At 45.5% G+C, this 25,929-nt stretch overlaps 2 protein-coding genes across 8 annotated transcripts in view; both read left to right on the plus strand.

The window, feature by feature from the left end:
• Positions 1-25,929, plus strand: part of LOC6500508 (hemicentin-2) — a 102,983-nt gene that overhangs the window by 44,698 nt on the left and 32,356 nt on the right. For all 7 annotated transcript variants that reach the window (XM_032449841.2, XM_032449843.1, XM_032449842.1 and 4 more), the window contains 7 exons: positions 20,252-20,382; positions 23,441-23,684; positions 23,768-23,911; positions 24,208-24,402; positions 24,766-24,914; positions 25,090-25,201; positions 25,281-25,401. In XM_032449841.2, the coding sequence (XP_032305732.1) occupies positions 20,252-20,382; positions 23,441-23,684; positions 23,768-23,911; positions 24,208-24,402; positions 24,766-24,914; positions 25,090-25,201; positions 25,281-25,401 (1,096 nt within the window). The remainder of the gene's footprint in view (positions 1-20,251; positions 20,383-23,440; positions 23,685-23,767; positions 23,912-24,207; positions 24,403-24,765; positions 24,915-25,089; positions 25,202-25,280; positions 25,402-25,929) is intronic.
• On the plus strand, positions 11,545-12,828 carry LOC6500506. Its single transcript, XM_044714037.1, has 3 exons — positions 11,545-11,993; positions 12,046-12,174; positions 12,230-12,828. Exons 1-3 carry the CDS (start codon positions 11,919-11,921, stop codon positions 12,608-12,610), a joined length of 585 nt encoding a protein of 194 aa, XP_044569972.1. The 5' UTR covers positions 11,545-11,918; the 3' UTR covers positions 12,611-12,828.

Here is a 25,929-nt window from a genome sequence, read left to right on the forward strand (position 1 = left end):
ATCAGATGGAAATAAAACGATTTATTTTATAGAATAATTAAGCATTCGATTTATTGTCCACAATAAAAATCACTTATCTAAATTAAATGATTTTTATTTTTGATTTCCGATTGTTATTGGGCAGGGAAACTCAGCATATTATAATAAAAGCGCCCTATTCAAGGATAAAGTGCAGAGAAATGCAAGCTTTACGTTTTCTCTGTATTAAAAGACATTTATTAAGCCACGTCTCTTTAGTCGTGGGCCTGCCATCCCATTTCTTATACAATTTTCGCTGTCGAGCATATTACACATACGCCCCATATTTCTCGTGTTTACCGAGTCTCTTGGCCCGGTCTGGTGGTTCTGCTTCTTGGTATTCCTGGCTCGTGCCAGCCACTTGCCTAACAACCACCCACCACCCACCTGCCACCAACCGCTTCCCCTTGCATGTCTGGGAACAGTTCAGTGCCTGACTCTGACTGCGACTATTTATTCGCTGTCTTCGTTACATGGCATGACATTGATCGAACCGGGCTGGCTGGGGGATTGGGTTTGGGCTTGGGCTGGGTTGGACAGGGTTCAACTTGGTATCCTTGGCGCATCCTTGAAAGGCAATAGACTCCACTGCTGCTTTCAGCTGTTTGTTTTCGCTTGGCAGCCATTGTGCTTGTTGACTGAATGCAACTTGTAATAAATATTGCAGGCGCTCCACATCCACTGCCACTTTCTATCGCCCCTCGACCCATTCGACCCACCGCTTCCTTCTGCTATAAATATTTGTTAGTCGTTTACTTTGCCATTGCTGATTGTGATATTTGCCGGAAAATATTGCCAGCTGCAGCAGTGCTGCCCTATGGCATTCCAGAGCAAATTGATCGCATGAATATGGACATGTCCTGGCCCAATAACGGGCAAGCACTTAAGTATGCAACACATTTGCAATGAATTCATATTAATTACCCCGATAAGAGCAGCTTTGCAGCACTCTCCCGCACTGCCTATTTCAATATGAAAACGACATAAATTGCCCAAATGCAAAATCGATTGCATTCCGCAAAATTTGCACACAGCAGCCCAGGGACTGACTGAGCTGGCATATGCAATGGGGATAATGCGTGCAGGACATTAGAGTGCGCATGTGTCAGTAACTGGGGCGACGGACAATACGCTCAGAATAAATTTTTAATTAACCCAAAATTTCGAAAACTAATAAAATGGCACAATGTAGAGGACCAGTGGACACTGGACAGTTGTGACATTGGGCAATGAGGCTTTAATAATTCACGCAACGAAGCCCACAAGCAAATACCGTCAGAATACCTTCTGCCCAACCCAGCCGCCAAATGTAGTTGCCCCGTTTGTTCAGCGTTTGCGGCATCGATTTGACGGCGGAGGGCAAACAAGGAACCGAACATTGTTATTATGCAATTACGCCGTTACCGAGTTAATGTACTGCATGATTATTAAAATATTTCGCAGCCGCTCGGCAAACATTGCGGGCAAAAGGCAGGACTACGAGTGAGCTCTCCACCAGTGAGTGTGTACACTTTGTATAACAAATCATGTACAAACAGTGTCACAACAACACCTACTAGAGAGCCATGCCACCCCCGTCCATCCAGTTTTGCAAACAAATATTTGCACACGGGCTGTGGCTCACGAAGTGGTGGGGAGGGTGGTTCCCTGTAAGACCGGAAACCGCTGCTAAATGCAAGCGGATGTGGGACGCAACAAGCGGTATATGGCGAGGATGATGGCCAAAAACTTTAGCAATTAAACCAGAACCACTTAACCCAAAGTGATAACCCAAATGCCCCAAGCAAATCATGACAGCGGCAGGAAGCGTGGCCAATTCTCTCAACAATTAACTGGGCGGTAGGCCAGGGTCTCTTGGCTTTATTCTATTAACGACTAACTGGCAGCGAAGGCCTTGAACTGACAGCTGGGCGGTATGTAAGCGCCCCGGGGAAGCTCATAAACAATTTAAAATGTCATACATGGCGTATACGCAACGCCATCGTTGCGTCTGCCAATTAAATAGTAGGTTAGGAATTATTTAAGTCAGAGTCGGAAAGGCAGCCTTCTTGGCAAGCGGCTAAGAAAACAAGCCGTAAACAAGACCAGTACACACACACACACACACAATGGCCTGAGTTTACGAGCTTGGGCGAAATTCTCGTACGTAAAGTTGTTTTTACGGCACCCACGACTACGTTTGAATGACATATATGCGTTTGTGCGCTTGTATAGCTGCGTTTGTGTGAGCTTTGCTGTATGCCCTTGTATGTGTATGTGTGGTGGCGTACGTGTGTGCTCCTGACGTGCCTGTGTTTGTGGTATCAGTGGCCGAGTAATTAAGCAAAGTACAATTTCGTACCATTAAGTAATTTCACTCCATTCATTGACTCACAGCCCCTCTGCCTCTGCGACTCTTGCCGTCCGTGTGCGACGGACCTGCTCATGCGCCAGTTGTTGTTGTTAATTTATCGCCAAGCCAAATGGACTTTCCCCGGCAAGACCAAAAGCAAAAGCAGCGATGGGTGAGTGCATAATGCCCAGGCCCAGGCCCAGGCCCTAGCACAGGCACAGGCCCACGCTGCGTATGTGTAATGTGTTGGCTCATTTACGTGTACGTTTCGCTTGCTATTAAAAAGGATTTCCGGGGCAAAAGCAAGCTTATGCTCTAACGCGGACTCTATTTAACATGTGGTCCACCTGTCCCTCTTATACAGCCCCACCCCCATCCCACAATCCCTCAGCAAATGCCAGCCGTAAAGTACGCTACAGTAGGTCAGATGGTATCCTTTTTGGTTGGCCCGTCTTGGGATGAGTTCTGTTTATGGTCGGTTAAGTCAGTAAGTAAATTTTAATGCTCTTTTCGGTTAGTTTATCTTTGCCTTATTAATGTCTTCGGGAAGTGGAATTGGAAAGGGCAAGTGCCCGCAGGCCATTGTCGGAGGTCGCAGGTCGACCCTTCGATATGCATTTCGATGAACATTTCAGATCTCAGATGGCAACAAGGAATAACAATAAAGGCAATGGTAGCCCAAAAGAAGAGCTCACGTCCGGTGCCGACTGTTTGTCTGCCGGCTGTTGTTTGGCCCCACTCAGCAGGTTCGGATGCCACACAATTGGCCAAATGCCATGCCAACAAGGCAGGGCCCAAGAAAAACACACAAAAATTGAAACCAGTGCCGCAACCGCCAGTTGGTAACTGCCAGCTGAGAGAGTATCAACTACATGCACACAGACTGAAACAGTGGGACAGCCGGGACAGCCAGCCAGCCGGAGTCGGACTCGGAAAACACACAATGCAAATGTGGCCAGGAGCAGACGGAGTTGCTTGTCGGATTAGCCAAGTGTCCTGCATGTAAATCGAAAAGTAGTCCTTGTTGATCGGTGTTTGATTCGGCCTACAAATTGCCGACAAGCGCAGGAAAGGCTAGGCTCCGGGCTGCAGATGAAAATCTACATATACATCAGCTAAATGATACTTTTCAAAATAGACATGTACGGATACAGACACAGACACAGGCATTCGCATTCGCATGACTAATATGCTGCAGATGGTGAAATTGAAAAATGTATGAGAATCACAAAATAACAGAGTTTCTCCGCTCTCATAAATTATATTCCCTGGCAGACAGTTGAGACAAAAGTGCTCGAAATGCACAAATTAATTTAATCAAAATTACTCTAGAGTCGGCAAATGTTAAAAGTCAGCAGAAACAAAAACGGAATGAAAATCAAATCAAATTAAATTGCAAGCCGAAGATTCCAAAAATTTGAATTGAAATGTCCATGGCAACGGAAACGGAAATATAAATATATGGATGCATATTTTCTCTGGCCAATGCACTGAACTCTGTGGCGTCCAGTTGGGCATCCGTCCAATCAGCGGACACCGACTCCGGTTCCGTCTCCTCCGTATCCTACTCCGGCGGAGTGCCGAAGCATGTGTGTGACAAGCTGATGAATAATGCCGTCCTGGCTGGAGCTGCAAACTTTCTCTGCTTTCTCTGCCAAAAGGGTCAGGGCTGCTGGAACAAGGGCCGAGCAAACTTCTATACATTTAAAATGTTTTTCAATAAAAGTTTATCGTACTGCAATTGTTTTCCATCTCCCTCCTGGTTCTCCCCTGCTGTTTTTATTTCCTCTGCGCGGCTCTGCGAGGACACCTTCAGCAAGATGTCGCAGCTACCCTTGCCGAGTTCCCAACTGTCGGTTCAATTGTTTTGCACTTGAGGGGCAATTTATCTTAGCAGCTGAGCAAGAAGAGCACTCAGCTTGCCATGCATTTCCGGCATCCACCCTGAGCCCCTCTGAGTGCCACACACGAGTGCATAATCCTTTTAAATACAACTTGACTGCAGCAACGACATGTTCTCGCCGAGAACTAGAATAGAGCACTCAGAAGGACTTGACACAGACCGGGTACCGGGCAACGGGCAACGGGCACCGGGCTAAACTTGTTGGCCGACTACCCTCCCACGCAAAAATCAGGACAATCATTGGAAATTAACATTTAATTAGGCGAAGAAATGCCAGCCGTAATCGCGAACAGTCCGCCTGAGCCGGGACATAAATAATTTTATGACGGAGCAGGCAGCAGAGCGTAGCGCGACGGGCCGGAACATAAAACGGGACAAACAATGCGAGCCAAATGTCCATCCAATAAAAAGCAGTTGGCTGTGAAAAGCGGACATTTAAAACTTGATAAGTAATTAAAAACCGGGCGAGGACCTGGAACAACACCCAGCCCCGACCACGCCAGAGATAGAGGGATATCGCCAGTCAGCAGAGGCCATAAAAAATATGAGTTAGGTGCGTTACCACAAAGTTGTAAAGGATGAAGTTGCCACTGGGGGCAGCCCGTAAAGTACGGAGCTAAAAGTGTCGTCCTGGCTGGCGCAAAGGACATCGGCTCGTGCGGCAAGCGACTTGTCAGACAAGGCTAAATAAAACATGAAAACTATGTGACAAAATGACACAAACGCACTCGCATGGCGTTTCCCTGGGAATGTCAACAAAATAAAAATAATAAAAATAATGCCAACAACAAAATGCGACACTCAAATACAACACAAAAAAGGAGAGAAGCATCCACCCGGAGAGTGAGATAGATAGATTTTGGAAGAGCTGGAGCGGGTTATGGCTTTGTAGGAGCTACACCAGAACCGGCAAAGGAACTAGAAAAGCCAAGGAAAGGAGCTCGCGAGCGAATTTTCCCATAAAAACTGGAAAAAACGGAGCTTTTCCTATTCGTCCCCCCTCGTCGGCCCTGGGAGGCGAAACTATTAACAGAATACCAAAGCGATGGGGAAGGGGTAAATGGGACGAAGGGACGAAGGGGGCTTAAACTAGGTGAAAGCCGCACAAAACGACATCGTTGACAAAGGCTGCTATGGGGATGGGAGAAAAGGTAACGCTAAAAATGCCAAAAAGTGAGGATGTGAACGAGTATATCCAGTATATCCTTGTGAACGCACACTCCTACATGCTGGGATGCCTTTTATGTGCCGGGCAGCCATTTGTAGTTTATTGTTAAATGTGTGCGTGTGCGTGTGTGAGTGTACCGTTATCACTTTGCGTTATGTCTATGAGCAGCAGCCGTCGAGATGGCCATAAAATAATATTTTATGATCTGCGGTCGTTGCTCCCTCAAGGAGATTTTCGTTTCCGAATTTGTTGCAATAAGTTGTGAGCTAAAAAAAAGATACAAATCTGACCTACATCCACCGCACACATAGCCCCAACCTCCTTGCTTGATATAGAGATCCTGGCTTAAGTCGACTGAGCTTACACGTAAATTTCCCATGGCTTCTGCCGTTTTTTGCTGCTTGAGTTTATTTTAACATTCGCACACCAGACGTGAGAGCATTTTGGAACTGGGTGTTAAAAGCGAGTGCATTCGAAACCCCCAGCCAAAGCTCCCACATCCCAACTGCTTGTTTGCCATTTTCCCTGGAGTTTCCTTGTTTCCACCTCTACAAATATTTGCACGATCCGAGCTTAGACCGTGCAGTCGTGCACCTGAAGCTCCTGCGTCTATATATGAAAGGTCATGCCAAGGATATAACTTTCTGACGCATTCTTTTCATAAAATATTTCCTCTGTGGCGACAACTGGGCGTATGAGTGATGCATAATTGCCTGTGTCGCTTATTGTCTTCCTTTCGGCTGCCAACCACTGTGCAACTCTGCCCACAATGCCAATCAAAAGTCAATACTATAAGCATTCAATTGTTTGCCGCCACATTTACACAAACTGGCGAACTCTCACACAGACACGGGTATCCTCGCTCAAGGACTCACGAACACATGATTCATCTGTATGAATTTTTACCACGCTTTCACGTACAATTTTTATTCCCTTAACTTATAGGAGCTTTGTATTTTTATTGGTCAATTGGAATTTTCTGATAAAAAAAGTAATGTTTCCTTTTTTCCTTAATTCTTTTGTTCAAAGGTTATACGAATATTTCATTAACCTTTTTCAAAAATAATGCCTCTAAATAGAATATTATTTTTATTTTGTTTTAAGCTTAGAGTGTATTTCTATTTTACCATACTCCACACATATTTTTGCTACTCTTAAAAGTCCTTTTTCACTTTACTGATTTTCCCAATCATTTTCGCGAATGCGCTACCGAGAACAAAGCCATCCACTGGCAGTGCCCCGCCACTTCCGTCGCCGACATCGTGCAAACAAATGCGCATAAAAATCCATTATTTTAGCAAACACAACACGCACACACCCCAACACTCCGCAGTCCTAGCCTCCCCATACCCGCCCAGCACCCTTTACAATGCATTGCAATGTCTACAGAGCTACAAACAATTTTTTTCCGTGCAAAAATAAATATAAAAGCGTTGAAACGAAAACATTTTGGAACAATATAAAAATTGCAAAAACGAAAACCGAGCGAGGAGAGAGTGTAAAAGTGGAAGAACGTGCCTGTTGATAGTGGGGCAAGGAGTGGGGACTTCAGAGGGGTGTGATGTAGAAAAGGTACCCGTTTTCATTCCGAGTAGAGGGTCAGTGAGGGGGGCATAGGGCGGGGAAATGGGCCAAACTCGGGGCCAGCGTTTATTGGCAACAGTGTTGCTATTTGTGTAAACGACTCGTAAATTTTTATGTGGAAGCTGTTTCATAGTAGTGGCAGTGGCTTTTTTCCAGAGTTATTTCTATCCCCCACAGTCCACCCACTTCTAGGACCAAGGTCCTTTTTCGCATATAGGCCGGATTGAGTTGAGCTTCGTTACTTCGCGGGTGTTGCATATTTTTCGGCTGCAGTTTTGGTTGGCAAATGATGCAAATGATTGCAAACACTGATAACAATTATACGGGCGGAGGTTGGGGGAACGAGAGCCTTTATCTGAGCCCCGGTTCCCAGCCCCTGGCTGGTGCGTTTTCTTTTCAATTTGTTTTGTTGTCAGCCCGGGCAAAATTGACATCTATTTTATGTTGCAGCTGCATTTCAATTTCCCCCAGTCACATGGGTGCTTCATGGAATGAAATACATGTAAATATTGGATATTGATTGCATTTCGCTCCGCCTGCCAACTTGTCAATGTCAACACAGAGGGCCGACTGCGGGCGCATCATCGGGAGCAGGCATATCAATGGGATACGGGCCGGGACCGGGACCGGGACAGGGACCGGGCCCGGGGCTGGGGCCGGGAAATGCGTGATAGATCGCTCAACAAAGGCGCCACCGGATGAGCGGAAAACTTTTATTGAAATTCATTCATTAGTCGTGCGCTGAAAAACTTTACATATTTTTACTTCCGTCCTGTCATATAATTTCCCCAATTTTTTCGAACTTAATGAAGTGCAACTGACATTTGTGCTGGTGTCCCCTTTCGAACGTAATTTTGTATGTTTGACGGCCCCGGGAAAAAGTGCAACTGTCATCGTATGCTCACTTTAAAAATGTTAAATTTTTACGATTTTATGAAACATTTATTATACTTTTAATTTAAATCAAATTATTTGGATTTATTATTTTTCTAATGGGTTTCCTTTCAATTAATCATTTAATATTATTTTACATTGTATCTTATTCTTTTAATAATATTTTAATAGTACAACTCTATATATGTCACAATTGTTTAAATTTGGTCTCCATATTTTTTCAAGTGCTCCTGCGGAATCCAATGCTCCTTCACAGATTAGAACTCCAGGCCCCTTTCTGCTGATCGGTTTTGGGGAAACTGAAGAGCAAAGATTTAATTTGCTGATGAAGTTCGTTCCCTGCAGCTGCTGTTTGCTCCCAGTTCGTCGCATGCAAATAGCCGAATGTTGACCCACTCAGTGCTGGCAAATATGATCCACTGCCGGAATAGTCGGGCTAAGGGTCCTGCATTGAGCCAGCGATGTGTGTGCACTTGTCTCTGCGTCCCAAATTAGAAACAAATTTGTTTTAATTCAATAAAAAGTTGATTAAAAGCAATGCAGGCTAATGAGACCATACAGGCAGAGACTGTGCCGTCCTACCAAAATACATGCATGGAACACACTCTTGGGAATGGGCTGGCAATTAATTTTGCAGCAAAAACCCTACCGATATCTGACGTTTTTCCGGCTGCCAAATGGAATTATTTTAATTTCAAAGTTCCTGTGGGGTGGCGCACAATCTTCTAGCTCTCGTGCTTACAAAAACCCAAAATGAAATGCAACCAAAACATCTGGAAAAACTTTTCATAGCCCTTCAGTGTGTGTGTGTGTTGTGTTTTGTTGCTTTTGCCTGTGGCTTACTCATCATTGAGGTCACACAGAAGGGAGGGCACTGGGCTCCTACTTTCTGGTTTGGGTTGCAAATGAAAGTACAACTTTTCCGCTGCATACATTTGTTATTTATCCCGGATATTGGGGGGCGCCCGAAAGTCTGCGTGCCAGGAGGAAATGGCTTAATCTCGTTACCCACGAGTGAAAATAAGGCCAGGGCAAGGGTTAAAAATTAATGACGCGTCCCGGGACCCAAGGAAAATTTTGTCAAAGGCATCAAAGTGCCTGCCCACACACGCCCACACCCAGAGTCATACACACGCTGGCGCTGGCGCTGGCGTAGGGAGCGTTTCCAATTAAGCCAATCGAGCTGCAAAAAGCAAACCAGGAACAGAAACGGAGGGGATCGGGTGATGGAAAGGGTAGTGGCAAAGGCGCGTAATTAAATTTTAATTTGCGCCCAAAATTAGACTATGAAATTTCAATAAGGCCCGTTGGTCCTGTGGAAGGATCAAAATGTGTGTGCAAGGCAAATATGGCGCAGAAAAAAAATCCAAATAAAAACAGAGTAAATTAGTTAAATTTTGCCCAGGAAATTCCTTTGATTAAACGCACTGAAGTGTATGAGCTGGTTGGGTGAGCTGAGAAAAGGGAATGGCTATGGGGGAAGGGTTGCCCTGTTCTTGCCTTAAATAAATAACCAAGACTCCGCCAAGCAGCCAAGCAACAAGACAAACACGACATCTCATGTGCTTTCCCCCACACACCACTCCCTTTGGCATTCTACACGCATAAATTGTCAAAACGAAGCGTTTGGATTAAGCTGGGAGTTGTTGTGGCTGGCTCCGGTGGTGCGGAGCAGACCATGACCTCTGCTGGCCGGAGTGCACCGCCGACTCCGCCACCCACCTGCTGGCCAATTTATTTATACGCATTTAAAACTGATTTATGTGCGGAGCCAGGGCGACAGCTTCCCGCCCCTGCTGGCCAGAAACCACGTGAGTTGCGTCTTTAATTTAGCTGCCAACCGAAAACGCTTGAGCCAAGCGAAAGCCCTCCTTTCCTGCTTTGCTCCTGAAACCTCTCTTAGCCAACCACGACGCTCGCCGCAAATGCATTTTCAATGGAATTTCTCACTTGCTAACGTGTGTTCAGACCTCAGAGCTCCGCCACTTGGCTGCCAGTGAGCTGCCAACAATTTATGTTCCATGTTCTGGCATCCAGCGCCCGCTTAAAGTCGGACTTACCTTAAATCTGTTTTGGCACAATAACGCATACCCACACTCCACCAAGATTTCTTTTTTTTCCATCCTGGTAACTAGGCAACCAAGCCCAAAGAAGCTTTACATGGAGCACACACTCTCCGGGAAAATCTGTTATCGCATTAACAATTTCCTACTAATTTCGACGCACAGACTCAGGCCCGTCGCCAGGGAAAGCGGAGGGGACGTGGAAAAATCCAGTAAATATAATTAAATTGCGTGCAAAACTAACCAGCACTTTGGGGGAGAAATGTGGCCAAAAAAAACCATAGAGAATAAAATATACTCTTCAAAATATATTATAATCATACAGTTGAAGTTTAAGAGAAAAAAAATAAATATTTATGCCAAGTCTATCCTAGACTCATAAAGTATAGTTTTTAATACATATTTGAATCTTAAAGTACCTAATATTTCGAAAAACCTAAAGAGAAACAAACAATGAACACCTATTTTAATTGCATTTCTTATTTATGAAAATCATTAAGTATTAATCGTGAAAACCACCGAATAAATTGGGTTAATAATTTCCAAACATTTGCCTATTAGTCAGAAAGTCATTCATGAATAAAATATTATAGCCGGCGACATTGAAAGAGTATAGCAAGTGGGAATAATAATTTCATTAGACGGTGTGAGGCCTTGTCTGGCAACAAAAATCAGGAACAGAAACCTTAATATATCCCCCTTGTATTCGAGTAATTATGCCGGAAAAAGTCCCCAAGCGGGATGACTGAAGGGAAACACGCTTTTCTGTGCCTAAATACTGGCGTTGTCATTTATTCATACGGAGCAGACTTAGTTGTGTATAAACATGGTATTTATAGGACCGAAGGCGATTCGTAAACCAATTGCCAGGCTGGAATCGACAAGGACACCGGGGGCACGCACCAATGCAGTGTGTATGGGGCACGGGGGCTTGAGGCAGGGCGGCGACTTAAGTCCCTGCACATCGACTCAATTGATGACCCTTTGGCAGTTAAACTGCCTCAACATCGCTTAATGTGCAGTCCATCAACATAAATCACTCATACGTCACGTTAAACACGCTCAAACTTCAAATGACGTGTATTTAACCGGGGCGATAAGGAGCGGCGTGGGGCTGGGGGGATCGGATCAGAGCGGGGCCATGGCCATGGCCATAAATTAATTAAACCTGTCCGCTCAGCTCCGCTCGCCCCCGGGGTCCAGGCGCGCGACCCCCCAGCGCCACCTCCACCCTTAAGCTGCAATTAAACTGTAAAAGCGAAAAGCGAACGGACCCGCGAACGGCTGCGATGGCGGCAACAGCAAATTACAACCATTTACAATTAATTTGAACAACACGCTGCCATGCAAATGGCGTGCCATGGCTCATAACTTCCAATGGCCGCCGAAACTCCCAACACACTCACGTTGGACCATTAAAAAAGGACCAAGGCGAGCAAGACGTGCAAATACTCAATTAGCATATCAATAAATCAAGAAAAGAGTGTCGGCGGGCCACGCCCCTTGCCGCCACCTTTCCTTGGGTAATCAAAATTTAGTTAACAACGGCAAACAATTTATTAACTCGCTGCGCGATCCACGGGCTTCGACCTTGAGGCTGCCAACGTGACGTATACGTAATCTGATGGCGTGCCAAAGCAATTAATCAAGACGTCCTGCGGCAGGGCCATATTGGATTGCACTTTTGTCAGCATAAGCATAAATATATCATAAGGGTCGCCGGGGTACGACCTTTCCTTTGTGTACGCCCCCACAGGGCGTTAAAAATAACGCTTAATAATTAATGCCACCCCGGTCAATTAAGCTTATTTTAATTATAAAATGTTGCCAAAACCAGAACCCATTCGGGCTTTCAGTTGAAAAAGAGATGTTGCCGCGGTGGCTGATACTGGTTGTGAGGGAAAATTTGGACTACAAACCGAAGAATTTATTTAAAATTTTTATTGCCATTTAATAATGCAGGTTCTGTTGTGGTTCTTGAGCCTCATAAACTCTGAAATAAACTGCAAAGCAGAACGGAAAAAAGCCGCAGTAGGTAGGAATTATATTGAGGCATTTAAGTATCTGTGTCCTATCCTTTAAGGCTTTATCGATCATGTGCTGTGAGTTAACCCGCCCCAAACTAGACAAAGGAAACGCCGACTGCAAAGCCTCTCTAAACCTGCCCGTTGGGCGAAAGTTTAACTTCGCTGAGCTTTATACGATTAATATGGTAAGAACATGATTGGATTTGCCCCTAAAGATTTGAAGAACTTGAATCATATCAGTGCATAGAAGAGTGTAACTACATAAGCTCTGGCTACATAGAAGTCGATCCACCATATCACTTGGACCTGGGCAATATCCGCACCAACCTAGAGACATTTATGCCGCAGCCACAATTGGAATCGATTCCCTTTATGCTGGAAGCCTACAACAAGTGCGAGGTATTCCGATCGTTACACGGAGGTCGGTACACATTCCACTTGCCGGACGTAGACTTTATCGAGGAACCCTGCAACCCTTTTGCCCAACAGATCACAATATGTATGCGGATCCTGGCCATGCAAAAATGTCCCGCCGCTTTCCAAGTGGCCAGCGAGGAATGCCAAACGGCCAGGCAATACTTTATCCAGTGTGTTGGAGATATTGAATCGAACCTCGCCTAGAAAATAATGTAAAACAATGGGAGGAAAAATGTGAAAACTTCGATCCTGAACTGCTTAAAATTGTGGAGGAAAAATAAAAGGAAAAGTCATAAAAGTCGTCCAACATGAAATATGGCAATTTGACTCAACGCTCTAAATTTTGGGTCCTGGGTGCGGGTGACTCTGCTCCTGGCTGCAGTGTCACAACTGCAAATTGAATCAAACACAGGCACACACCCGTACACGTACACTCAGCCATTCTTGCATGTCAATGTCCTTTGCTGACTTTGCATAACTTCGCCTGCTCCTGCAGAACTCCTCCCCGGGCCTCTAAACTTGTTAGTTTTTTGACACTTTTTTTTTTAACACATGCATATTACTTGTAATGTGCAAAAAAAGGGCATGCACTGTTTTGGGAAAATATGTAAATTAATTACTAAATGTTATGATATGGAAATTAGTGAAGTTTAAAAAAGTGTAAATGGAATTTTTTATATTTGAATCTTTAAAGAAATTGGTAACAAAACTAATATTTTTAATGGGTAATTCATATTTCATCCTCCATTGCAGTATGCATCTTTTTCTCTTGCAGAGTCAGCAGCAAAAGTTGCCTCTATATATAACACGTCTGTCGGTCTGTCTTCGTTTGGTTTCACAGTGTTTTTTTTTTGTCGGTGTCGCAGGACATGTTATGCAACTGGAAGAAGGAAGCAAAATTTATGTGCTTGCTGGAGGACTGTGCCAGCCAGTGATTCGCCCCGAACTTCGCCCCTCGCCAGGCTCTGCTCTGTCAGGTTAAACGGGATTTATGTCCTCCAAGACATGCAGTCTCAGCCTGTTTTCTTAAAACAATTAACGTATTACGGAGCATCTCTTTTGCCCTGCTCGCTGCCAAATCCATCTGTGCTTCGTGTTTGTCCCTCACCCTAGGCCAGTCCTGATTTGCATTTCCTGCCGACACTAACTGCCAAGGATGCGACTTAAAGGACCCAAGGCCCCCCTGCCCCCAGGCTGACAATCAAAGGACTTTGGCTTGGCTTGGCATTTTTCTTTAATTACGCCCTCGAGTCGAATTAAAAGCAAATGATAGTTGTCTTCACTTCTCTTCTCCATCGTCATGCCAGTATCCTTTCTCCGGCTCGGCTCCTTTATTTCTTGCGGCTCTCCGAGATTTTCCAGTTTACTTAGTCAAATCAAAGCTTTCAAGAAAATTGTTTTTCTTTCTTTCTGATGGTCCATTGGCTGACCAAGGACCTCGTAGTCGTCCAGTGGCAGCCCACACCCGCACACATACTCCTCATAGATTCCTATTACATCTGGACTGCTTTGTTAGCTGCATGTCCTTGGGTGCACTTGAGTGGTCGGAGCTCGTGAGTTTGAGGTTTTTGTGGCAAATAATTTGTGTAATTAAGTGACCGCGTCCCCCCGATCGCCCTTCCCCAGCTCCCCGCGGTTAATTGCTTATTTGTGTAGCTAATTAGTTGGGTATTGCAAACAAACATGATGCTGTCGAGCGCAGTTCACCTTGCAGCTATACACGTAAACAGATTCTTGTATTCTTTTAGTTCCCGGAAACCTTTCAACATGAAATTTCAAGGGGTTTGATAATTAAATGATTATGTGTTATCAAAACAAACACTTGGATGGGGGATGGAAATGCCTGGGGTATGCCGATCGAAGCCAGTTACCTGAAGCAGATAATGAGTTGCAGGAATTTTATATTCTAAAAGTACTTCGCCCCGCCATCCCCATCCGAGTCTGTCTGGCACTCGTAATTAAAAAAGATGCATAAAAGCGTCGGGCTAACACAAAAAGCACATGAGTGGGGGCTGCATAATTCAGAGAGTCACTGCACCACCGAACCACCAGACATAACAAGCTGGTGGGGCTGGAGGCGTGCAATCAAAATTATTATAATTGCGACGCGTTCGCCATTGTGCGACAACAATGACTTCCGCTTCCGTGCTGAAATTCGCCAGTGTCTCTGTGGGTCTACTTGTAGTTCCATCTGCATGTGCCATGTACCCACTGCCGTCCTCCGGCTGCATTGTTGTCAGTGGGGGAGTGGTGTGTGCGAGGTGGTGGTGCAGCGCATTAAGTGCCTGCAAAAGACGCGCTACAAAGTGAACAGCCCCGGGTAGGAGGTGGAGCACGAAGTGTGCCATAGCCAAAGGATGGGGACAACGTGCTCAAGTCCTGACAAAGCTCAAACCAAAGGGAGCGCCGAGGCAGGGGTGGAAACACATTTTATGCAACCAGTTAGTATAATAGAGTGCAGCCAGCAAGCCAAGCTTATCTTAAGCGGCAACTGACACAAATGTCCTGGCTTAGCTACGCCTTCCAACTTGGCTACAACTCCATCTAATCAATCAATCAATCAGTCAATCCGTCAGCAACTCTGGGAAGTTAAACACCAAATGCCCAAGCCCACACACATTGCCGGTTTGATGAAATAATTCAATTTGCGCTTTTCTTTGGTATGATTATGATTATTATTATTATTACAACACTGGCAAGGCGTATTAATTTTGGACAAAGTGTTGGTCCTTCTGGCAAAGGCAGGAGCTCTCCGCCCGACTGTGATTGGAAGCCAATCAATGAAAGTGCCAGCCACACGCAACGTGCAATTTAATCAGTTTAATTAATAGGCAAACATAGTTTGTCCGACATTGTTTGTCAGGGCCATAATCGGTGTCCTGAATAGCAGCGCTGATTGCGGCTGCAACAAAGTCTAAGTCGCGACCAAGGCCTTTTTTAATTGACTTATTTACGACCCACAAATGGCTTCATTTGTCTGACTCTGACACTGACTCCGGCTGATTTATCAAAACTAAACGTTATTGCCGCGTATTTGTCACAATTTTGAATGAGAAGACTTTATCGGTTCGTTTCAATCCCGCACCGGCCCACCCAGTTTCGTTTTTAGTTCCAAGCCCTAATTGCCTCGCATGCGACAGGTGAAGCCGACCCTTTTTGCATATTTTGTGAGCCATACCAGGGGGCTTAGTGCCTCCGGCAACCAATTTCGCACAGGGATTTACAGCTGTATTCGAAACGCAACCTTTAGTCCCGTGATCGATGGTCGTGGACATTAATGGTGCTAAGTGGGCCATAAAACCAAATGAAACTCAGCGTCGACTGCAGCTGAAGGCGGTTGAGGTCCTCCTACATATTATATAAAAATTACATACATAAACTCGAGTGGCTACTTGACTGCCATATGAATTCGCAGAGCTCGAGTGGAGCTCTCAGACACAAATATTACAATAGGAGCGAGTACAATACAATAAATCAACGAGCTCGCCTCGGGCCCGGCTGCCTGCTACAAATAAATGCATAAACTTCGAGTGTCAAACAACAAGGAAAAGTGGAAAAAGTAGGAAAAGCAGGAAAAGTGGGTGAAGTGCTAGAATTGGGGGGACAAGGCCAGGGACAAGCAGGTTGGATCGTTCCAAGCCATTTCGTACGCCGTTCAATGAGCTATGAAAATATGAAAAACGTAAACGACAAAACGTGTCATCCATTGTCTAACCAAAATAGCAAGTGTGACATTTGATTTTGGGGTCCCTCGACCGCCGTCGGTTTCCAAACCCAAATCATTTTCCATCTGCAATGGGTGTGATTGGTCAGTCTGCGTTACGCATACGCATCGTAGCCCCAGGAACATTCCAAATAGCCACTCACAGGCACTCCCTATATGCTCTGCTGTTTGTGAACTTATGAAATAATACACGCACGCATCGATATAACCTTTACAAAGGCGTGGCAGGGGCCACAACAGGGAGACACAAAGCCTGGCAAAGAGCAGAAATCTGTTGAATATCAAATAACAATCACTTGGCAAGCTAAATATATCATTATGCTTAAGTAGGAGGTGGGTCGGTGGAAAAGGCAACCCACCCGGCCCTGTCGAGTGGGCCAGCAACAAAAAGCTTAGCACATGCGAACATGCGAGCCAAAGAAACAGGATCTGACATGGGACTGGGGATTTTGTTGCTTTATGTGGGGATGTGGGTTCTAAGATGGCTGTTTGTTGGGGCCATCCTTTTTTTTTGTTGCCATCCTTCATTCTTCGCTCCGTTTTTATAATCCTCACAGCTTGCATGTTTGCTTAGCACCTCCCAAGGAACCAAGGATGGCCTGATGATGCGGAACAGGTTTAAAAAGTTTAAGCCGAAGAATCCTGTTGTTGCGGCTGCTGCGGAGGCGCCTTTTTTATATTCTTTTTTTGGTTTTGTATATAATACATTTGGAGAAATTTACAAATCATCTTGCATATTTGATTTGCATACAAGATTTTTCATCCTAACTGCCAATACCTTTCCGAGAATATCCTCCCGGGTGTATGTGCCTGTGTGTGTTTGTGTCTGGATGTTCTTGAACTCGTTTGTATGTCGCCGAATTGCACAAGAGATTCACAAATTGCTTTCATTGATTGCCGACAAAGCCAAAGTGGTGGAAGGTGGTGTGGGATGAAACTGAACAGGGAATTCGTGTTCGGAGTCCTTCGTATGTCTGTGTGTGAGTTTTATTTTTGTGTGGAAGTGGTAGCTGTGGACTCCTTCTTAAATTCTCGGAGAGGAGTTTAGCAGCGGAGAAGAAAAATTCAGGGACCACGTTGCGAATGAGTAATGTCGCTGTGGGCCGGCACTGTTGAAGAGCCCAAACAGCATTTTATAACTGACCAGATGCTAAGAGCCAGGCCGCGACCAGTTGACCTACTTGACCGTCTCACCCCCCATCCGGCCCACCGCCTGTTTCTTCCTCTCCTGGCTATTTGTCGTTTGTTGCGTGCCGTGGACGTCTACGTGAAATTATTACGCTGCAATGCATCATCAAAAGTAAACAGCAGCAGCAGCAGCAGCCCGGCACTAGACAGGATGAGGAATGTAGGAGGAAGAAGGGCTCAGGGACGAGGGGACGGCGTACCGAAATGTGCGTCTGACATATTGGAGAGCGTCGAGAGCCGGAAAAGTGGGAGTGGCAGAAAGTGGGACGAAAACTATAAATCCAGCCAGGCACACGCTTTTCGAAGCGAATTTTGCGGGCAGCACCCCGAATGTATTTAAACAGCCAGTCAAAACATTTAGTTGCCAAACAATGGAAAAGAAGGAACTAAAATAAAACTAAATACATTTGTTTTCATACCCTGGATGAAGAAAACAAACAGGGAAAGCTATTTCTATGGCATAAATTACCCGTATTATAAATATTTCATCACAAATTCAGCTGCTATTTCTGGTAACAATTTAAGGCCATGAATTAACAATGAGAGTCATGTTTCCCATGATTGGTGGAACTAAAATAACATATTGGCCGTGCTTTGGCGGTGCAGGGTATCAGCGCAATAAAGTATTAAATGAGACAGCCAACAGCTAGCGGAATACAGGATGGCGGACAGCCACTAGAGTAATTGTTATCCTTGAAGGCTGTGCACAGGCACGTAAAGTCCTCGAAAAAAGTGGGAAAAGCGAGAGAGGAACAGGAGCCGGCTAAACAACAACGCCACTTCACTGCACGAGGCAAGCCAGCCCAGGCAGCAGCAGAAACAATCCTGTAAGCAGCACTCAGCGGCACGCACTTGAGCTGGCTGCTTGGAGGAGTTTTCGAGGGGGATATAGCCAGATCCGAGATCCGGGAAACAGGAAGCAGGACTGGTAGGATTGGCCGGACTGGCTGGACTGGCTGGGCCAACAGGCAGCTAAAACTGCAATCGCAGCTGGCTGCCGGGTTCTTGTCTGTTTGCCTTTTCCAAAATGGTGCCAGGACAACGGCAGGACGAACGCTGCCCAGCTGGGGCGGCAGTTTCATTTTACGGCACTGCCAAGGCTCAAATTTCTCATAGCCCCTGCTTATTTATTTTTAATATTTTTATTTGCCATGCAAATAGGCGGCAGCGGTTTCTCTCTGTTGTATTTACTTTCGCTTTATTTCGGCATTGCTTTATTTTTATTTGCCTGCGGTTTTTGGCCAGGCAAATCTTTACATTTCAATGCGTTTCAATTAAGTGGAGCGGCTCTTGTTTGGTCACGCAAAAATTAAGCAGCTCTCGGTGAAATTCTGGCACAGACCACGGCACGACCCCTCAAGCTTAGGCCGCATAAATCAACGAATTAAACTGCAATGGTAGAGCTTTCGCGGACATCATGCAACCGGGTCCTGGGCCGGGATTGGGTATCTGAATGCGGCACGCTCGCGCTTCCGTAATTGAAATACAAAGCCAATTTATACAAAAGCCCGATAAAGGGCACTGACGCTCCCAAAGAGCGGAACAGGCGACACCGCCGCCGGGGAGGAAGTTGAAATAAAGCAGCAAAGTGGCAATCACGCCAATCACGCGTAATAAATCATTGCGTGAGCGAATGTTGCCCAGCACCCCCAAAACCTACACACGCACCCCAACAATCCTCGGCTCCCAACACGTGTGCTGGGTGTTTTGGTCAGGTAAAAACGGTGACAGGACGAAAAGAACGAAAGCTCAGCGGGACTAACAGCAGTCACGTGTGGCTGCCGCACGCAATCATCTGAATGCTATTTTTTATATGAACACGGAAAGAAAAACAGTTCCCAAAAATGGATTCAATAGATCCATAAATATTTATATGTATTAGCTTTAGAGCTTGGACTTTATAGCTTGGAGTGAGGTCCTCTCCTTGCAAAAATTGGATTTTAATTCTAGGAAAAGCTTGACTCATTTTATGAGATATTTTATTTATAACTTCTCCCAAAACCTATTTCCAACAAATAATTTTGACAAGTGCACCTTTATGCGGTAGGAAATACCCGAAAGCACGCATGAAAATCGCAAGTTGACAGCCAAACAAAAGCCGAAAAGCTACCAAAAGTTGGCCCATTGTGAGCGATGACAAGTGCCGACTGGCTCCGGCAAACAGCAATTAAAAAGCCAAAGGGCCTCAATTAATCCCTGACCTCTTGATATCGACCTTCTGACCGAAGTGGCTGACCTTCTAGACCTCCTAGAGTTGGCAAGGAATGTCTCGGGGGTTTCTTGCCTTTTCCGTCCTTATCATTAGGGAGGCGAACCAACAAAGTGGCGGGCCACGCCCCTCCAGCAGGAGCACCATCCCCACATCCATTATCTTGAGCAAGCAGCGCGTGTAATTTTCCACCTGTAATTGGTGTAATTGAGTGCAAGTGCGGAGAAAATATTCAACATGCCAGCAATTAACATAAATTCTCCGCTACGCGTACCAAAAATAAAATAAAAAGGAAAAGGGAGCCGTGGCCAAATGATAATGAAAGAAACGCACACTCCCACACCCACACATACATGTGATAGCGAAGGGGTTGGGGGAGGTGTGAAGATAAGCAAATGGCCGCCATGCTGTGGAGCGTTCATAATTGCCCGCTTTTCCGGGCGAATGTGTGGGAGGTTGGGAGTGGGGAGTAGGGAGTAGGGAGGGCGTGACAAATGCAGCGAGTGATTTTGAAAAAGGCGGAAGAAGGGTTACGGCATACTTACATGCACAGCGAACTGAACCGGAACTCCTTCTCCTCAGCGGAAGTAGTTTATGTTAATGACCGAGCAGGCACTTGCCGCGATTTTCCACGATTTTCTCAATTTACTCGCTTTTTCCCCCAGAACATTTCCCAGCCAGAGTTCCATAGTGTCTCACATTTTCCCCATTTGTCTCGTTGCAGGAATCGTCGAGGGCTTCCAGCGATTCTCGGAACAGCCCAAATACACGGAGGTGAACCCGGCAGAGGACACCCTGCTCACATGCAAAGTTATCGACAAGCGTGGCACGTGCTCCTGGCAAAAGGATAACAAGGTAATTATATCAGCCCAGCGAGCCCATCTATCGATGGTCTAGTTTATAAACATTTTGATTAAACTCATAACTTGGCCGAAAGACTTGGCTGCTACACACACACACATACACACACGCAATCGAACTTCAAACAAATAAACGTGTCCTGGCCAAAGGAGCCTCATATGATATGCGTGGCGCGTCCTGCGGTTCAATTAAGTGTTGTTCTTTTGCCCTTCACATGTGGCGAATGTAATTTACACCCTGGCCAGGACGAGTCAATAATGAAAGTTTCCCATGGACACGGGGAGGTGGCACTGCCAGGGCTGGGGAGCAGGACATCAGACAGGAGCTGGACATGGTAACATGGCCCAGACGGAATTTCTTTGTCCGCCCTTGATTAGAACGCTGGACGGCGTAACTTTTAATCGAAAGTGCGTGACAGCAGCTGGTCGTGGTGGGCAAAACTCGATTGGCTCTCATGCCGTTGTTTTAGTCCTGACGTGTCATAATGGTGTTTGGCAGCAACAAAAATTCTTTTGTTTTAATTAATTTGGTTTGTTCCGTCATTGTTCCGGTCACCTTCATGAAACAACGCCAAATATTTTCATTTTTTCATGGGTTGTATCTTTTCATGTATTATTCATAATATTACAATGCATATTTTTGTTTACATACTTCTTAACAAACTTGTGAAATAAATCAAAATGGTTTAAAAAAGCTTAGTATTTTTCATTTCTCTTAAAATGCATTTAAAGTAAACCTTCAACTGTCACTAAAAGAAAGGTCAAGCTAATTTAATTCACTCCATTATCCAAAGGCCGCCCAACTTAAAGCTCAAAATTCCCATTTTTTGCACAATTTCATGTCCGTATTATATTTTTTAGTTTTCAAATTCTGCCAACTATTTATGAATACAAAATAGAGCAGGCACCTTGAATGGGAATACCGTTCAGGCCATTTGTTGTGGCGGAGAGCTGAGCAGAAACCTTGGCCTGGCCGCCTTCGTTTGCATACCATTCCAAAGTGGCCTCATTACGGATCAGGAGGAAAAAGCCGCTGGTGCTGTGGCTGAAGCTGGAGCTGGAGCTGGAGCTGAAGCTAGAGCTGGAGCTGATGCTGTTGCCGTTTGTTATTCATTCATGGCAATTGTGTGCGTTTGAAGCACAACTTTTATTCGCCAATCCCCCGCTGGGCGCTTCCCCGGCCTCCGGTTGTTGTGGTAGTTGCTTATGCAAATGCACGGGTCCGACGCCATTGTATGACAAAAATCAGAAAGCATTTCAAATGTCCCTTTTCATATGCTGCGCATCGCAAACTCCGAAGCTCCTCTCGTCCTGCACTCGGATACTTGGAGGTTTGGATGTTTACATCCTTTGTGTCGGCACTCGAACAAGTAGAAGAAGTGGGAGCTGGGCTGGGCGACGAGAAGGACATGGGTTCGGGGGACAAACGAAGAAAGGGACATTTGCATGCATCGGACGTTCCGAGCACAAACACAAAATCCAATGCTGATGTTGCTGTTTGGGGCTTCATTTAAAATTCTTCTTATTTCTGCATACTTATACCGCTTTTCCTATGTGTGTTTAACGTTTCCCAATTTCCTCCATTCGGGGCGTGTATAGTTCTGTCCATATATTTTACGTGTAGTTATCATAAGAGGAGACATTGGGCTTGGGCGGGGTGTCCATTTTCCCGAGCTGCATTCTAATTTCAGCAAAAAGTTTCGGATGAAAAATCTTAAATTCTCTCCAGGTCTCGTCTGTGTTTTCCTTGCACTACACTTCCTGATAATTTCAAAGCTCAAATGGAGTATGATATCAACAACAACCAAGCCCACCAAACATACAAGCAAACATGCTTTTATATCCAAGCCCAGCCATTTGAATAAATGTAATTTTTTCTCCGGGTATTGCACATTTTTTCTCCCCAAAATCGTGGCAAACAAAACCAGGCAGAGGGCTTTCCGCCAGACTTCTCCTTCGAGTTTGTGCCATGCAGAGGAAGCCTTTTTCATTCTGGAGTTGGGAAATGCGGAGAATTATGCCGATACGAATATCGATTGGAGAATGTTTTGGCAGCAACATCAGCTCCAATGGGCCAAAGCCAAATATTTGTTCGATTTCGGTTTTTTATCTCTTGGCAAAAAATTGTTTTCCTGGCAACTTGGCATCTCGGCAGCTTGGTCTTCCATTCCATTCAGGCTCCTTCCATTGTTGCCGCAAAACCTCAAACTTAACCCTCAATGGCCAAAGTCCAATCATGGGGTCAATGAAATAAAATTTCTGATATCTGAAGTGTCTGCCGCAAGCGTTTAAATAATAAAACCGACGTTTCTTAGTCTCTGTCTCCTGGTGGAGGTGCTCGAAAGTCCCTGTCACAGTTGGTCTTATCAGTTTGTGACAAACAAAATGCATTTGTGGTCATTTGCGCATATTTAAGCATCAAATATGAACTGGCCAGCCGGCAGATATTGGATTACGCACTTGCATTTCCTTTCATTTTCTTTTAATAAATTTGAATGCTCGTTTCGAGAGTGGCTATGGAACCAGTGGCAGGAAACGAATTCAATGTTGCAATTAATTTAACCCATTACGGCACGGACAACGGTCGATGCCGAAATGCAATTAGGCGGCTCTGTTTCGGAAACGGAGTCGGCTTGTACCCATAAATACTTAAATGCGAACGATGGGACGCTCAGAGATCACTAATTGTAATGTAATTTCCAATTAGCAAACAAACTAATGCCAATTTACGGACAGAAGCGGCTGGAGAGCGACTGAAAACGAAGCCAAATGACACGACGGTGGTGGCTGATGGTCCTGCGAGGGGAAAAGGGCGATTGTGGGTGGAAATCGGACTGGGATTGGGCCCATTTGTCCGTGTATGCTTGTGCAAATCGGAGACCAAATTAGACGCCTGACTGCATCGAAAAGTTAAACATGCTAAACATGTAGCAGACGACGCCCAGTTCATTTCAACGCCGTCATCCATGATGTCCCCTTCTCCCTATCAGGGCCGCTCCCTGCCACAATGTTCCGTCCAGACACTAAACGAATCAATTTTTCACCCTGTCCAGCCCGTTGGCATCTACACGAAGAAATACGAATGGGCCTCACGTCTGCCGACTAACGACAATGGCAATGTCCTGCATCTGGACCTTCATCCGCCGCCACCGGTGCAAGTTGGCGGCGACTGCTCCTTGTGGATCCGCTCGGCCACCCTGGACTTTGACGACGGTCTGTGGGAGTGCCAGGTGACGGCCAGCGACTTCACCACCCAGGACGCCCTGACCAGCCAGCCAGTGCGTCTGGTTGTACGTGGTAAGTGCCCAGACTCCTGCATGAGCTGCCTAGTTTGTGCATAAAAGGGGCCTGTCTTCTAATTATTTCCCTTGTTTTTCCAGTGGCGCCACAGCGACCAAGACTCGAGTACGAGGCGGTCCACGTGCCCCCGGGACACAATATCACCGCAGATGCCGGCGCCACGGCGACGGTCAAGTGCGTCTCCCATTACGGCAATCCTCCGGCCACCCTGAAATGGTATTTGGGTAAGTGTTGCATTCAAGCATTTCACGCCTGTTCATCAAGCACTTAAAAAAATAAAAATTGTACTTGATAGTCTTCTTTTAAATAATCTAAAATGGTGTAGAGAATATGTAGAAAAATAACATATTATTTCCTGAAAATTATAAAAGCTGTATATGTATTTTTCCAACTACCAATAACTGTCTCCAATCCAGAAGTTTTTTTGAGTGCACGATTAACCGACATTTCCCTGATTTCAGTTGTTATCTACCGGTCATTGTTATGTTAATTAATTTGCATTCCATTCTCCACCATGCAGGCGACCAGGAGATCTCACCCATCCACCCACAGACGAATGCCACGGAGCCTGATAATCCCCGCACCTGGTCGGCCACCTCGGTGGTGCAGATTTCGGCGATGCGAGAGCGGCACGGAGATATTCTGCGGTGTGCCGCCTTCCACGAGTCCTACTCGGCCAAGTCGGTGGCTGTGGAGGCGAGGCTGGATGTGAAATGTGAGTGGTGCGATAACGATAAGCAAACTGTACTACTGACTAGACGCAGTCGAGTATCCTCGACATCATTTGATTTGGCTTAAAGTCAAGACAACCCAGGGTAGATACAGAAACAGCAGCGCCGAATCAACAGCGGAGACAAAGACATGGTCAACACAGTTTGTAACAATTAAATTAACAACAATTTTCTGCAATTTCCTGTTTTTGCTGAGCAATTCAAGAGTTTACTTGTCCTCCCAGAAGCAGCCATCCGGCTTGTTGACTTGGCTTGTTGCTGTTTCTGTTTCTGGTGCCTGATTTCTATTGCTGTTTTTGTTTTGAACGTCTACATTTTGCCATTTCTTCGTTTCCTCCATTTTGCAGACGCGCCGAGCATTCGTCTAATTGGCTCGCCGGAAATCGACTTGGAGGAGGACAAGGATGCGCTCATCCTGCGGTGTGTGGCCGATGCCAATCCACCGGCCAGCATCGTCTGGCGACGGGCGGGTCGCTCCGAGATAGCCAGCCTGCAGGTGAGTTCTGGTCCCGGTCTCCGAGCTGCTCAGCTGCTCCTCTTTCTTGTTTATGTTGTTTCTAAATTGCCCCCGCACTCTGAAACAGGGGAGCCAGCCCCGCTCCGTGCTGGGTATTTATCTGGAGTGAAACAGAAATTTGTAATTGTATTAAAATCTTCTCCTTCTGCCACAGGAAACCCTGCAATTGCGTCCCGTCGGACGTCGGGATGCCGGACTGTACACCTGCCAGGCGCAGAACTCGGTGGGCACCTCCGAGCAACTGTCGGTGCAGTTGGATGTTAAGTGTACGTATCCCGAATGCACTGTTTACCTTGGACAAAGTTTTCACTTAGCTCTGGTCTCCGTTGCCCCTTGCATTTCCAGATCCGCCCAAAATTGTTTCAGCTGGCCCAGACCGCCTCACCACCGCTCCGCTCTTCAGTCCCGCCGCCTTCGAGTGCCTGGCCGACGGTAATCCCATGCCATCTTTCAAATGGGTACAGAGGTGAGTTGAATTTCACATAAATATATTCCTATTGACATCTCCAGCATATTATTTACCAATTAAGATATACAGTGGTGCCACGGAAAACACTAGCGATAATTTGCAAAAATTAATATAACAACAGGCACAATATAGGCCGCCATCGAACGCTATATCTTTGCCAAAAACTATCCGTTTCTTGAGCCGAATACCTTAAACGATTTGTAGATCGATTCTTCACAAATCTGCATCAAAATCTGAAATTTTGAAAATTTTCTGTATGATCCCTGTATGATTGTTAAATTTTCCTGGGGGATCCCCTTCAAGATGTACAAAAACTCATGGAGCCACATAAAATTGACGCTAAATTTATTTTCTGTGGCACGCCCTATGGTTTCTGCATTTAGCCTGTTTAATATCTGTAGCATTTAGTATCTGTTTATTTGTACACAGTCCTAATTATGCATGCACTTTGTGCAATAATTACGTAAAGCTACGATGGAGTTTTCTTTTGATGGCGGTTTCGTTGGAAAAACAACCTTTTCCTCT

This window comes from Drosophila ananassae, chromosome 2L (genome assembly GCF_017639315.1).
Source record: "Drosophila ananassae strain 14024-0371.13 chromosome 2L, ASM1763931v2, whole genome shotgun sequence".
Classification (NCBI taxonomy): Eukaryota; Metazoa; Arthropoda; class Insecta; order Diptera; family Drosophilidae; genus Drosophila; species Drosophila ananassae.